Here is a 13,195-nt window from a genome sequence, read left to right on the forward strand (position 1 = left end):
TGAGAAGTTGAGATTATTGAATTTTCTTATATCCTGAGCAGGATTGAACCTGGGACTGTTTCTACGCGGAGGAACCCATCCTCAATGTTTCTGTACATCTATTTATATGTGCAGGGTCGTCATAGTTTGATGCTGCTGGAAAGTTCGGCCATCTTGACGTCTCCTAGCAACGGAGATCAAAGCATTTTGCTGCAGCCACAAGCCCTGGCACAGGTAACCATGGCAACCATACCTTCTGCACACTACATTATTAATATACATTAGACACTAGACTAGCACTATACACTGAATATAATAGATTGTTTTATTACAGTAGTACTGTGAGTTTTACTGCAGTACAGAGTTTTACTGCAGTACAGAGGGTTTTACTGCAGTACATTTACATTTACATTTAGGGCATTTAGCAGACGCTTTTATCCAAAGCGACTTACAATAAGTGCATTTGTTACAATAAGTACATTTGTCATAAGAAGTGAAACAATATATCGCTGTCGGTACAGTAAAGATGTTCATAGAACCAAGTGCAAGTATTACAATCGCTAGGCTAACCCATTCCCTGTGTAAAGCAATGATAGCAGCTACTGTAGATGCTACACAATTAAGTACCTTGAATAAGTGCAATGAACAAGTGCCAGGACGTACAACATTCAATGGTGGCTGTGCATTGGTTTCTATGCAGAGTCGAGGTGAACTCTGAACAGGTGAGTTTTGAGTCTTTTGCGGAAGCTGGTGAGCGACTCTGCGCTCCTGACATCGGTAGGGAGCTCGTTCCACCACTGAGGTCCCAAAACAGACAAAAGTTGTGACTTCGCTGATCGACCTTTGCTTGCTCTTAGCGATGGCGGTACCAGACGTCCAGCTGAGGTAGTTTAGCGGAGGGATCGAGCTGGGGTGTGTGGCTTTACTAATGCTTGGAGGTAGGCAGGGGCAGTTCCATCAACTGCCTTGTATGCCAGCACCATCATCTTGAATCTGATGCAAGCTATTACAGGGAGCCAGTGGAGGTCTCGGAAGAGGGGGGTTACATGTGAGAACTTTGGTAGGTTGAACACGAGGTGCGCTGCCGCATTCTGGATGCGCTGCAAGGGTTTAATCGCAGAGGCAGGGAGTCCAGCCAGGAGCGAGTTGCAGTAGTCGAGGCGGGAGATGACCAGTGATTGGACTAGAAGCTGAGCTGCTTCCTCTGTGAGGAAGGGCCGGATCCTGCGGATGTTGTAAAGTGCAAATCTGCAGGATCGGGCCACCGCAGTGATGTTTGCGGTGCAGCATAACTGATTGTCCAACACTACACCAAGGTTTTTGGCAGTTGGAGAAGGAGATACAGTAATGTTCTCAACAGTGACCAGTAAGTCCATGTGTGGGCAATCTTTCCCTGGTACTAGGAGGAGCTCAGTCTTGTTGAGGTTAAGCCTCAGGTGATGGGCAGTTGTCCAGGTGCTGACTTCTGCCAGACATTCAGATATGCGTGTTGCAATCAGGGCTTTGTCAGATGAGGGAAAGGAGAGAAATAGCTGAGTGTCGTCAGCATAGCAGTGATAGGAAAAGCCGTGGGATGTAATTACAGAGCCCAGAGATCTGGTGTAGAGGGAGAACAGAAGAGGCCCCAGTACCGAGCCTTGAGGGACACCTGTATCAAGCGTGCAAGGTTTGGACAAGGAGCCATTCCATGTTACCTGATAAGTGCGATTCATCAGGTAGGACGTGAACCAGGAAAGGGCAGATTCAGCTATGCCAAGCTCGGCGAGAGTGGCGAGGAGGATCTGGCGGTTCACAGTGTCAAATGCTGCAGACAACTCAAGGAGAATGAGAACCGATGAGAGGGACGAGGCTCTGGCCGCCCGGAGGGACTCAGTCACCGCGAGGAGAGCCGTCTCAGTGGAGTGTGCTTTTTTGAAGCCTGACTGGTGAGGGTCAAGCAGGTTGCTAGATGAGAGATAGGAGGACAGTTGGTTAGCGACGGCACGTTCCAATGTTTTAGAGAGGAATGAAAGAAGAGATACCGGTCTGTAATTATGGATGTCAGTGGTAACAAGGGTTGGTTTTTTGAGGAGAGGCTTTATTCTGGCAGTCTTGAAAGACGTTGGAACAATGCCAGAAGTGAGGGAGGAGTTAATAAGTGCGGTTAGAAATGGCAGGATGTCGTTTGACAGCCTGGAGGAGGGAGGAAGGGATAGTGTCAAGGGGGCAGGTGGTGGCATGGTTAAATGTTATAATTCTGTTGACCTCGTCTGAGGTGAGAGGGATGAATTGGGTAAAGACAGAGGTGGGGGTGGGGGGAGGGAGGATGGTGGCAGTGATAAAAGAGGAGCTAATGTCCTTTACTTTCTGGGTAAAGTAGGTAACAAAGTCATCAGCAGTGAGGCAGGAAGGAGGAGGAGGGGAGGAAGGGTTGAGGAGGGAAGAGAACAAGGAAAACAGTTTCCTGGGGTTTGAGGCGGAGGAGTTGATTTTGGTCCGGTAGAAGGCAGATTTGGCTGTTGACACAGTGGAGGTGAAATCTGAGAGAAGAAAGAGATAGTGAGATAGATCATTAGGACAGTCTGATCTCTTCCATTTCCTCTCAGCTGCCCGCAACTCTGCTCTATGGGTCCGCAGAGATTCAGACAGCCAAGGAGGGGGGGGGGTGAAGATCGTGCCGGTCTGGAGTGGAAGGGACAGAGGGAGTCCAAAGAGGAGGAGAGGGAGGATAGCAGAGTGTCAGAGGATTCCTCTGTGGATAGTTGAGAGAATTGTTCAATAGAAGGTAGTGAAGACAGAACAGTTGAGGCAAACGTAGAGGGAGAGAGAGTTTTGAGGTTGCGGCGGGTGGTGACAATGTGGGGACTAGAAAGGGGGGGAGAGGACTTTAAGGGGAGAGAAAAAGCAACAAAGTGATGGTCAGACACGGGGAGTGGGGTAACAGAGAGAGCAGAGGTCCCACAGGACCTTGTGAATATCAGGTCAAGCTGGTTCCCTGCCCTGTGTGTGGGAGGAGAAGGGGATAGTGTTAAGTCAAAGGTGGCAAAAAAGTTGGTTAATTCAGGTGAGTGCAACTTCTCTGGCAGGATGTTAAAGTCGCCAAGTATAACGAGTGGTGTGCCATTTTCAGGAAAGCAGCTGAGAAGGGCATCCATTTCGTCATAGAAGTCACGAAGGGGACCAGGGGGACGGTAGATTACCACAATGAAGAGATTAATAGGAAGGGTGACAGTGACAGCGTGGAGTTCAAATGCAGATCTGGCCAAGTGTTCTAGTGGAAGGACCTGATAGGACCACATCGGAGAGATGAGGAGTCCGGTCCCTCCTCCTCGCCCCGAAGGTCTAGGGGTGTGTGAGAATGAGTAAACAGTGGAGAGGGCAGCAGGAGTGGCAGAGTTCTCTGGAGTGATCCAGGTCTCTGTCAGGGCCAGGAAATGGAGGGTATTGAGGGACGCGTAGGCCGAAATAGAGTCTGCCTTTTTGACCGCTGACAGGCAATTCCAGAGTCCTCCCATCACTTCAAGGTCAGTGATGGCGAGGGTGGGTAAATGGCATAGATTGGATGGGTTACGACGCCGAGCAGAGGATCTATTGTGGCGTCGTCTATGAGTAGAGATTCTAACGATAATTGAAGTACGACACATAGCTTCAATACTGTGGCCTCTAAGGTCTTCCTCGAGGGACTCCCACAGAGAGACTCCCTTAGTCTTTGTACAGAGAGTTTGACTGCTATACAGATGGTATTACTGTAGTACAGATGATTTTACTGCAGTACAGAGAGTTTAACTGCAGTACTGAGAGTTTTGATGTGTAGTGGTTGACAGTAGCGTACCGTGGGGTTTAAGCCAGGGCCTTCAGTAACGAACTCCACCAACGGCCAACCCCCAAACAATCAGACATGCACACAAATTTCATATTAGGTGCCAATACAGCCAACACAGCCAGAATATGCGCTTCTGCATAACATCCACAACAAGACAGTTGATCTTCAGCAACAACAAAAGCGCACACGCATACCACTTTGCATTACCGCAAAGCTAGAGTAATGCAGCATCACCATCTGATCTTTCCTTATGTCACTCCTCAACCAGATTGCACATCACACACGACACAAAAACAAGTGTTCACAGTTATTGTTATTTTCACCGGATGCTTTCGCAACTTCAACGGATTCAATAAAGTAGCCTATAGCGACAATATTACAAGTGCAACGCCAGTTCATTAACAAAAATGAAACATAGAAGTAGGACTTTATGGCACATATTTTACAACAGCTATTCCAGCCAGAATATTAAACCCACAGGAGTAGTAGTGACGGGTTCATTTAATATGCTTATTAAGCGGCATCCACACACAGCATTACTATTAAGCCTAATTCCAAAATTCCAGCAATATATTTGTGTTTCCAACCATTAAAATAAATGCATTATAAGGTAAAGTACCATAACATTATCGCTCCTACACAGTGCAAAGTAAAACTCACCCATCACCCATGGCCTGATGTTTTAAAGCTGCCTTGGTGAAGCTGTTAAGACTGCTAAATCCGGCGCTGTTCCATGTCCCCTCACTGATGTTGAACAGCAAACACGGCCAGTAGAATAGCTTGTTCTGAACGGTGCTAGCCGTTAGCCAGTCATAGCGTCTGTAGTTGCAATCTGTAATGTGCCGCACAAAACCTTTACCGGCCTGGGTCAGCCCATCCAGTTCGGTGTAGGTCTTCTTCTTGAAATTAAATCTGTCTTCTCTCCAAACGATCGCCTTGAAAAAGGCTAATGAAGGAGATCAGAAACAGGATCGCTAGGTGCTGTGAAGGCGGTGGCCATAGCAGTTCACTATCAACTCTGTACCGCCAACGATTCAAAATTCTCTGATGTTTTCACCGGGGGCCAGCGCCGGCATATTGCTGGGACCTAGGGCCGTTCTATTACTACACATCAACATTTGATTGGCTGATTACACACGTCAGTCAAATTTATTATACAATGGGAGGTGGCAGCTTCAGTGAAAGGCTAGCAATACTTTTAGTGCTGGCCCCGTCGGTCCATGTAACCTAGCTGTGATGCGTTATTCAGCTGAGCTCAGCTTTACAAAAAAAAACGGAATTATGTTGTAAGTACTGAAGAAAATATGGAATTAAGATGCGTTCAGACACAAATTAATGTAATTTTGAAAAAAAGAATATATATACTGTATATTATTTAGATTTTGACAGGGCCAGCAAAGAAGGTCCTGCTGGCCCTAACGGCCCACCACTGGTGGTTGAAGCACAGAGAGCTTCAATGCATACTTTTGGTTGCAGTACAGAGGATTTATATGTTTAGTTTTGGTTGCAGTACAGAGGGTTTATATGTGTAGTTTTTGTTGCAGTACAGACGGTTTATGTGTGTACTTTTGGCTGCAATACAGAGGGTAGTTTTGGTTGCAGTACAGAGGGTTTAAATGTGTCGTTTTTGTTGCAGTACAGAGGGTTTATATGTGTCGTTTTTGATGCAGTATAGAGGGTTTATATGTGTACTTTTGGTTGCAGTAGGGTTTTGCTTAATTTCCGATGGGTTCTAATCTATAGTTCTTTGTGCGCCCTGCAGGTGGTGCTAGAGGCTCATTCCTTCCAGAAGCCATCAGGCAGGGTTAAACTCTTCATCATCATCATCAGTCTGGTTCTGGGCCTACTGATACTGGCTCTCCTCATCTACTGCCTGTGGAAGGTAACCATTCATAATTCTCTTTCCATAATGATATGAATATACAACAAATGATTATTCAAGTGATGCAGTCCCTCCTGTTACTGTACTGCCCGGTGAAGGTTTTATAGTATATAACCTGCAACAGTATGCCCATATATATTAAAGGGGACATATTATACCACCACGAGTGATATATTTTATTTATAAAATCTCAACGGCAGGATGAGATTAAACTCTGATCTTGTGTTCCAGGCAGGGTTCTTTAAGCGAGAGTTCCAGAAGGACGAGGCCAAGAGAGACAGCTGGGACTATGTCTCCAAGAGCACCTCCTCCTCCTGACCTCCTCCTCCCCCTCCTGACCTCATCCTCCTGACCTCATCCTCTTCCTCCTCACTTCCTCCTCCTGCTCCTCCTCCTGACCTCCTCTTCCTCCTCCTGACCTCCTCCTCCTCCTCCTGACCTCATCCTCCTGACCTCCTCCTGAGCTCATCCTCCTCCTCCTCACCTCCTCCTCCTGACCTCCTCTTCCTCCTCTTGACCTCCTCCTGACCTCATCCTCCTCCTCCTGACCTCCTCCGCTTGACCTCCACCTCCTCCTCCTGACCTCATCCTCCTGACCTCCTCCTGACCTCATCCTCCTCCTCCTCCTGACCTCATCCACCTCCTCCTGACCTCCTCCTCCCGACCTTTACCTCCTCCTCCTGACCTCCACCTCCTCCTCCTGACCTCCATTTTCTCCTTCTGACCTCCACCTCCTCCGCCTTTTACTCATCTCCTCCACTACCACATCCTCACCTCCTCAAGACTATTCAACAGCAATGCAGAACAGCCTGTTTTCTGACTGAAATCCTTGATGCCATGTGAGATGTGTGCCTTGCTGACTGCCTGCTGTCGCGGTGATTCTCAGATTAGTCATCTTTCATTATTATTTAATTCTGTGTTATTCTCAGATCCGCTGAGAATAACTCAGGGCTGTTTTATTTGTGCCATAGCTTTTTGTACCAGTTATGGCAGCTGTGGTGAGTTGAGGTTTATGGCATCTAGTGGAAAGGACTTGGCAAAAATGGGATATAATATTCATGAGTAGCTTTTGGTTAGTGTACAATCCCATGAAAATAAGAATCATTGTGTTTCTGATACCTTAGAATTTTTCAATGTTAATCAAAATCACCATCTCACTTGTAAGATATGACCTGTATTTTTACAGACAAAATAACTAAATAAAAGTTATAATCTTTAAGGGAGGCTTGTTGATGTAGGTGATGACAGGCCCCTACCGGCCCATGGCTGCTCACGGCTGATAGGGGACAGGTGGGGTGGGGGGCGCCACATTGAGCCGGTCTGAACGCTCTCCTCCGGTCTGAAAGGAGACAGGACCACCACCAGGGTTTCAAAATAAGGGCGTCCCCAGTAAACGTAATGTTGGGACATAAACACGTTCAATTAACCGTCACCATCTGCAAGTGCTGAAGAGTTTAGATATATGTATATTTTTGGTTAACCAGAGAGACTTCGTCATGTTTGTATTTGTTAAAATGAATTATTAAACATGTCAGCTAACAAAAGTCTGTATGTACCAACACCGGAAGGGACTTTGACTTTTGCCAGTGTGTTTCAGAGGCTAAAGAATGTAACGGCCAATGCTTATTATTTATGTTGTGGTTGAGTCTGTATTTGTGGGGATAAAACTTATTAGAGGAGCGAGGACACCAGTCTCCTGAACCTCCGTGGTGTTCTCCTGACTCCCCTCAAGTAGAGGTGGTTCACTGGTCTGGTGTTTGTTTCACCTTCTCTGGCTGTGGCTGTCCTGTGGCTGTGGTCCACCTCATCTCTACCACCTGAATCTCCTTAAGTTTCATCTCACTTCTTTTGTTAGAAAAAAAAAGAAAATTATTGATGTTGAAATATCTTTATTGTCACATTTGTCACCTATAAATTGTAAAAAATAAATCTACAATTCGATATTTCTTTAAACATCTTATTCCTTTAACTCTACACTTGTGTGTGTGTGTGTGTGTGTGTGTGTGTGTGTGTGTGTGTGTGTGTGTTTAACATGCAGTGAGTTAGCTGTCTGCCAGTGGTTGGGGTTAAGCAGGCAGTCAGTGTGTTTATGTGGCTAGCAGTTTGTCCTAAGATTGCTTGCAGCTAGCGGACCGTGCTGTTGGCTAGCGGCTGTTATTTGTTGGCTAGCGGCGTGCTAGTTCCAGCTGTCTCTGGTAGATCAAATGCAGCTGCAGGACATCACAGGAGAGTCGACCTTCTCCACCTCCTCTCCATACAGAGAGATGAGTCTGGAATGAACCCTGAACACAGAGAACCTAGAGTCAGACACCGATGGACTACTGAGGCTCCACCCCACCAAGGAGGCGGACCAGGGAGGACAGACCCAGCTGGAGACCGTCCCTGTTGAAGGGGGGGGTTAGGTGGAGGTAGGGGTTAGGTGGGTTACGGTTAGGTGGGGGGTGGGGATAGCTGGAGGTAGGGTTTCGGTGGGGGATGGGGTTAGGTGGAGGAAGGGTAAGGTGGGGGGTGGGGATTGCTAGAGGTAGGGTTAGTTGGGGGGTTAGGGTTAGGTGGAGGTAGGGTTAGGTGGGGGTTGGGTAAGGTGGGGGTGGGGTAAGGTGGGGGTGGGGTTGGGGTTAAGTGGAGGTAGGGTTAGGTGGGGGTTGGGTTAGGTGGGGATGGGGTTAAGTGGAGGTAGGGTTAAGTGGAGGTAGGGTTAGGTGGGGGTTGGGTTAGGTGGAGGTGGGGTAGGGTTAGGTGGGGTTAATGGTACACCTACCTGACCACTACTTCATGGGCCATCTCCACAAGCTCTCCGTCTATATTCCAGGGGAATGAGCCTTCTGATCGGTCCCCTGATGTTGCCTCCTCCTTCTCCCCTTTCCCAGGACAGCCAACCAATCCATAGGGGCGGAGCTTCACAGCTGTGACTGAACGTGTCTCAACGAATGACAGAGAGCTCTGTAAACAAAGGCCAACAGGACGCAGTTTAACATTTGAAGGAAACTGATGCCAAAGTCTAAAACAGATTGATCCTTTATACATTGAATCAAATATGCTGCTTGTTGATTAAATGGAACATTTCCCATGATGCAATTGTTAAAACAAAGAAGCTTCAATCTAATTCTGTCCATACCGCTCTCTCTCTCCCTTCTACCTCTCTCTCCTAGCTCTCTCTCTACATCTCTCTCTCTCTCTCTCTCTCTTCTACCTCTCTCTCTCCTAGCTCTCTCCCTCCTAGCTCTCTCTCTACCTCTCCCTCCTTCCTACCTCTCTCTCTCTCTTCCCCCACTACCTCTCTCTCTCTCTCCCTCCTACCTCTCTCTCTCCCTCCTACCTCTCTTTCTCTCTCCCTCCTACCCCTCTCTCTCTTTCTAATAGCTCTCTCTCGCTCTCTCTCTCTCTCTAATAGCTCTCTCTCTAATAGCTCTCGCTCTACCTCTCTCCCTCCTACCTCTCTCTCCTGGCTCTATCTCTCTCTCTCTCCCTCCTAACTCTCTTCTCTCCTAGCTCTCTCTCTACCTCTCTATCTACCTCTCTCCCTCCTACCTCTCTCTCTCCCTCCTACCTCTCTCTCTCTAATAGCTCTCTCTCTCTACCTCTCTCCCTCCTACCTCTCTTTTCTCTCTTTCCTGGCTCTCTCAACATCTCTCCCTCCTCCTACCTCTCTCTCTCTCTTCCTCCTACCTCTCTCTCTCTCTTCCTCTCTCTCGGCCTCTCTCAACAGCCAGACAGACAGACAGGTACCTGTTCATCTGGGCAGCTGTATCTCTTCAGATGTCTGATGAACTCTGACCTGGAAGCGTTTCCCACTGTGATGAGCTCGGCACTGCCATTGGTCAATCTGACTCAAACAAAATAAATAGACAAAAGAGCTCAGACACACACACACACACACACACACACACACACACACACACACACACACATACACACACGTGTAGGCAAGCAAATCATAACTAGTGTTATGGTTTGGGGTACCTGGTGTAAGGGGCACTCTGGGGGTTATCTGGTGTTGTGGGCCCTCGGGGTGTTACCTGGTGTAAGGGGCCCTCTGGGGGTTATCTAGTGTTGGGGGCCCTCGGGTGTTACCTGGTGTAAGGGGCCCTCTGGGGTTTATCTGGTGTTGGGGGCCCTCAGGTGTTACCTGGTGTAAGGGGCCCTCTGGGGTTTATCTGGTGTTGGGGGCCCTCTGGGGGTTACCTGGTGTTAGGGGCCCTCTGGGGGGTACCTGGTGTTAGGGGCCCTCTGGGGGGTACCTGGTGTTAGGGGCCCTCTGGGGGTTATCTGGTGTTGGGGCCCTCTGGGGGGTACCTGGTGCTAGGGGCCCTCTGGGGGTTATCTAGTGTTGGGGCCCTCTGGGGGTTACCTGGTGTTAGGGGTACTCTGGGTGTTACCTGGTGTAAGGGGCCCTCTGGGGTTTATCTGGTGTTGGGGGCCCTCTGGGGGTTACCTGGTGTTAGGGGTACTCTGGGGGTTACCTGGTGTTAGGGGTACTCTGGGTGTTACCTGGTGTTAGGGGCCCTCTGGGTGTTACCTGGTGTTTGGGGCCCTCTGGGTGTTACCTGGTGTTTGGGGCCCTCTGGGGGGTACCTGGTGTTAGGGGCCCTCTGGGTGTTACCTGGTGTTAGGGGCCCTCTGGGTGTTACCTGGTGTTGGGGGCCAGCCCTCGGGGGGCGTGGGGACTCAGACTGGGGATGGCCATGATGCTGATGCTCAGGTAGACTCCTGGCTTCGTCTCCCAGGACAATCCTAGCAACCGGCATCATACAGAACAGGTATCACACAAGACAGGCTAGAGTGTTTGTGTGTGTGTGCCTGTGTGTGTGGGTTTGTGTGCATGTGTGTGGGTTTGTGTGTGTGCGCATGTGCGTGTGTATGTATTTGTGTGTGTGTTTGTGTGTGTATGTGTGTGTGATTGTGTGTGTATCTGTGTGTGAGTGCATATATGTGTGTGTGTGTGTGTGAGTAAATGTGTGTGTGTGTTGGGGGGGGGGGCTCACCTGTCGCTGTGTCTTGCTCCTTGCTCCTCCTTCCAACACAATACACATGTATATTAATCATTGTAATATTATAGAATAGCATTTGTGTGTGTGTGTGTGCGTGCAGGCCCGCCGCTCCCTATACGCAGAGTACGCAGAGTGCGTAGGGCACCAAGTACCTGGGGGGGCACCACAAATTATGGTTTGTAAAAAAAAATAAAAAAATAAAAATAATAATATTAATAATAATATTACATTATTAAATTAAAAAAATATATAAATTAGTTATGAAGAGGCCCACCGTTGTTTTTTCTTAATTGCATAACCTATCACTCAATTTCGGCAATTATATGTTTTTACCTAATATATAAAAAGAGGCTCGTTTTAGGGTAAATGATAACGTTTGTTAAATTATTTGGGAAAGAAAAGCTGATATAGCAGTAATAAGTTGTACTTTTAAATCAATGCATCTGCAAACACCGTACAGCAAACACATATTTTCTTGACAGACATTCTGTACAAGCCCATAACTTTTAGGATTGATGAGTATTTGATTGTGAGAAAACATTGTTTTACCGCGTGTTAAAAAGAATGAATGAATGCGGGCGCACGTGTGTGTATTTGTAAAAGAAGTAATGAATGCGGCGCGCGTGTGCATCCATCTGTTTAAACAAACGCAAACTTAACACGTAACGCATAATACAGTCCATGGCAATGTTTAGTAACGGGGGACACATGCATATTAAGAACACAAGTCGATAACTATAATGTATACAATAGTTGTAAGAAATGATGTATGTTAATGTATTGCCGCATATCATTAAATAGACCCACAGTTGCGGCCACAGGACCGCATATCATATGTGTGTCAAGTTTTCTTTGCCGAAATTTACCAACCCGGTATCACTCGATTTTGTGCTCATGTGCACAAACGTTAATCTATTGAATCATGTCCGAGAGCACGATTGTCCGACTTTTTTCGTGCTACACAGAACGAAATGTAAACCAATGCATTCTGAATGGGACCGTTTCTCAGATGTTTCCGTGCTACACAGAACGAAATGTAAACCAATGCATTTTCAATGGGACCATTTTTCAGACGAGAGAGAGTGTGCGCAGACAGTGCAGTGCACCCTCTCGTTATATAGATATGTCAATATTTCCATTTTTTATTTTTTGAAGCAGACCTCCTCAAAAACTGAAAATAAATAAATAAATAAAAATAACAGTGCTCCACAGAACGAAATGCAAACCAATGCATTCTGAATGGGAGCGTTTCTCCGATGTTAACCCTATATATATATATATATATATATATATATATATATATATATATTCATTATATAGGAGAGACCCTCTTAAGCCCATCGGTTACTTGGCTCCGCAGTGCATCAGTGTCCCTCTCTATGGCTCCCTCTCTCTCTTTTCCACTGTGTTTCGAGAATTCATATCGATATAACGAGAAAGGATGTAATGATAAAGGTAAGAAAATAAAGGCTCGATGGTCATAATAATTCAAATATAATTAAATTAAAGCGTGTAACAAGGAAAAGTGTTTACAAAAAGATCTAGTTGTGGGCCAGCAGAGGCTGAATTTTAACCGAATTCAGCCCATAACCTTATCTTTTACATCTTTTTTATATAATGAATATTTTAATATTGTCTGGTATACCTGAACCACACTTACACATTGGTGGAAGTGGATTTTCAACGCTCAGTTAGGCCACAGATCTTGTTATAACGATAATTGAATAAAAGCTACATGGTCTAAATATTATAGGCTAACTAAATAATTCTATATTTAAATATATATAATATATATTTTAATATTAAATTAATTCATTATTAAACCAATGCATTTCAATCGGGAGATTTTTTTCGACTTCAGAAGGACGCTCTAGCATCATCTTGTTATTACGATAATTGATCAAAAGCTACATGTCTACTTATAATAGTATAACTAAATCATTTTATATAAAAAAAAATATATAGGCCTATAAAATATATATTTTAATATTTAATTAATTAAATATTAAACCAATGCATTTCAATCGAGAATAATAATATTATAACTAAATAGTAGTATATTTATATATATATATGATATATATTTAAATATTTAATTAATTAAATACAATAACGGCTATAAACATGTGACATGCCTACTTTCTTTTGGCCTTTTCTTTTCAATGGGCATGCGTCAACGTCATGTGACTCGGCGTCACGTGAACTAGGGTCCGCTGGTTAGGAAATATCCAGATATTCCAAGGTTTCCTTCAAAAGCCACCTTGGAATATGTTATTTTCCACAGTTTAGATTTACTTTTTTAATGAACTCGTTTTGGGCCCGGTCGGAGCCCAAGGGCAGGGAGGGGGGGGGTCTGAGGTTTCGGGTTAGGGTTAGGTTAGGGCCGGCTTTTTCCCAGAGACCCACAATTTTCACAGAGTAATCCCAAGATGCACCTTGGTTGAAGGTCTAATGGACAAGTTTCTATCACTTGTCAACTAATTCAGATAAATTTCTAGCAAAGGCTTGTTGCCAATGCATTTCAATGGAGCATTTGATGAT

The 13,195-nt window shown here is 45.9% G+C and overlaps 2 protein-coding genes across 2 annotated transcripts in view; one reads left to right on the forward strand and one right to left on the reverse strand.

The window, feature by feature from the left end:
• Positions 1-7,563, forward strand: part of itga4 (integrin alpha 4) — a 57,819-nt gene extending 50,256 nt beyond the window's left edge. The window contains exons 27-29 of the mRNA XM_079733060.1: positions 115-213; positions 5,544-5,663; positions 5,895-7,563. Coding sequence (XP_079589186.1) covers positions 115-213; positions 5,544-5,663; positions 5,895-5,981 — 306 coding nt within the window. The 3' untranslated portion in view covers positions 5,982-7,563. The remainder of the gene's footprint in view (positions 1-114; positions 214-5,543; positions 5,664-5,894) is intronic.
• A 300-nt stretch (positions 7,564-7,863) lies between these two features.
• cerkl (CERK like autophagy regulator) overlaps positions 7,864-13,195 on the reverse strand; it is a gene marked incomplete at both ends in the record, with an annotated part of 36,879 nt that continues 31,547 nt past the window's right edge. The window contains 5 exon segments of the mRNA XM_079733340.1: positions 7,864-7,960; positions 8,425-8,606; positions 9,393-9,489; positions 10,295-10,397; positions 10,649-10,677. Coding sequence (XP_079589466.1) covers positions 7,864-7,960; positions 8,425-8,606; positions 9,393-9,489; positions 10,295-10,397; positions 10,649-10,677 — 508 coding nt within the window.

This window comes from Pollachius pollachius (genome assembly GCF_949987615.1).
Source record: "Pollachius pollachius genome assembly, chromosome: 3".
NCBI lineage: Eukaryota > Metazoa > Chordata > Actinopteri > Gadiformes > Gadidae > Pollachius > Pollachius pollachius.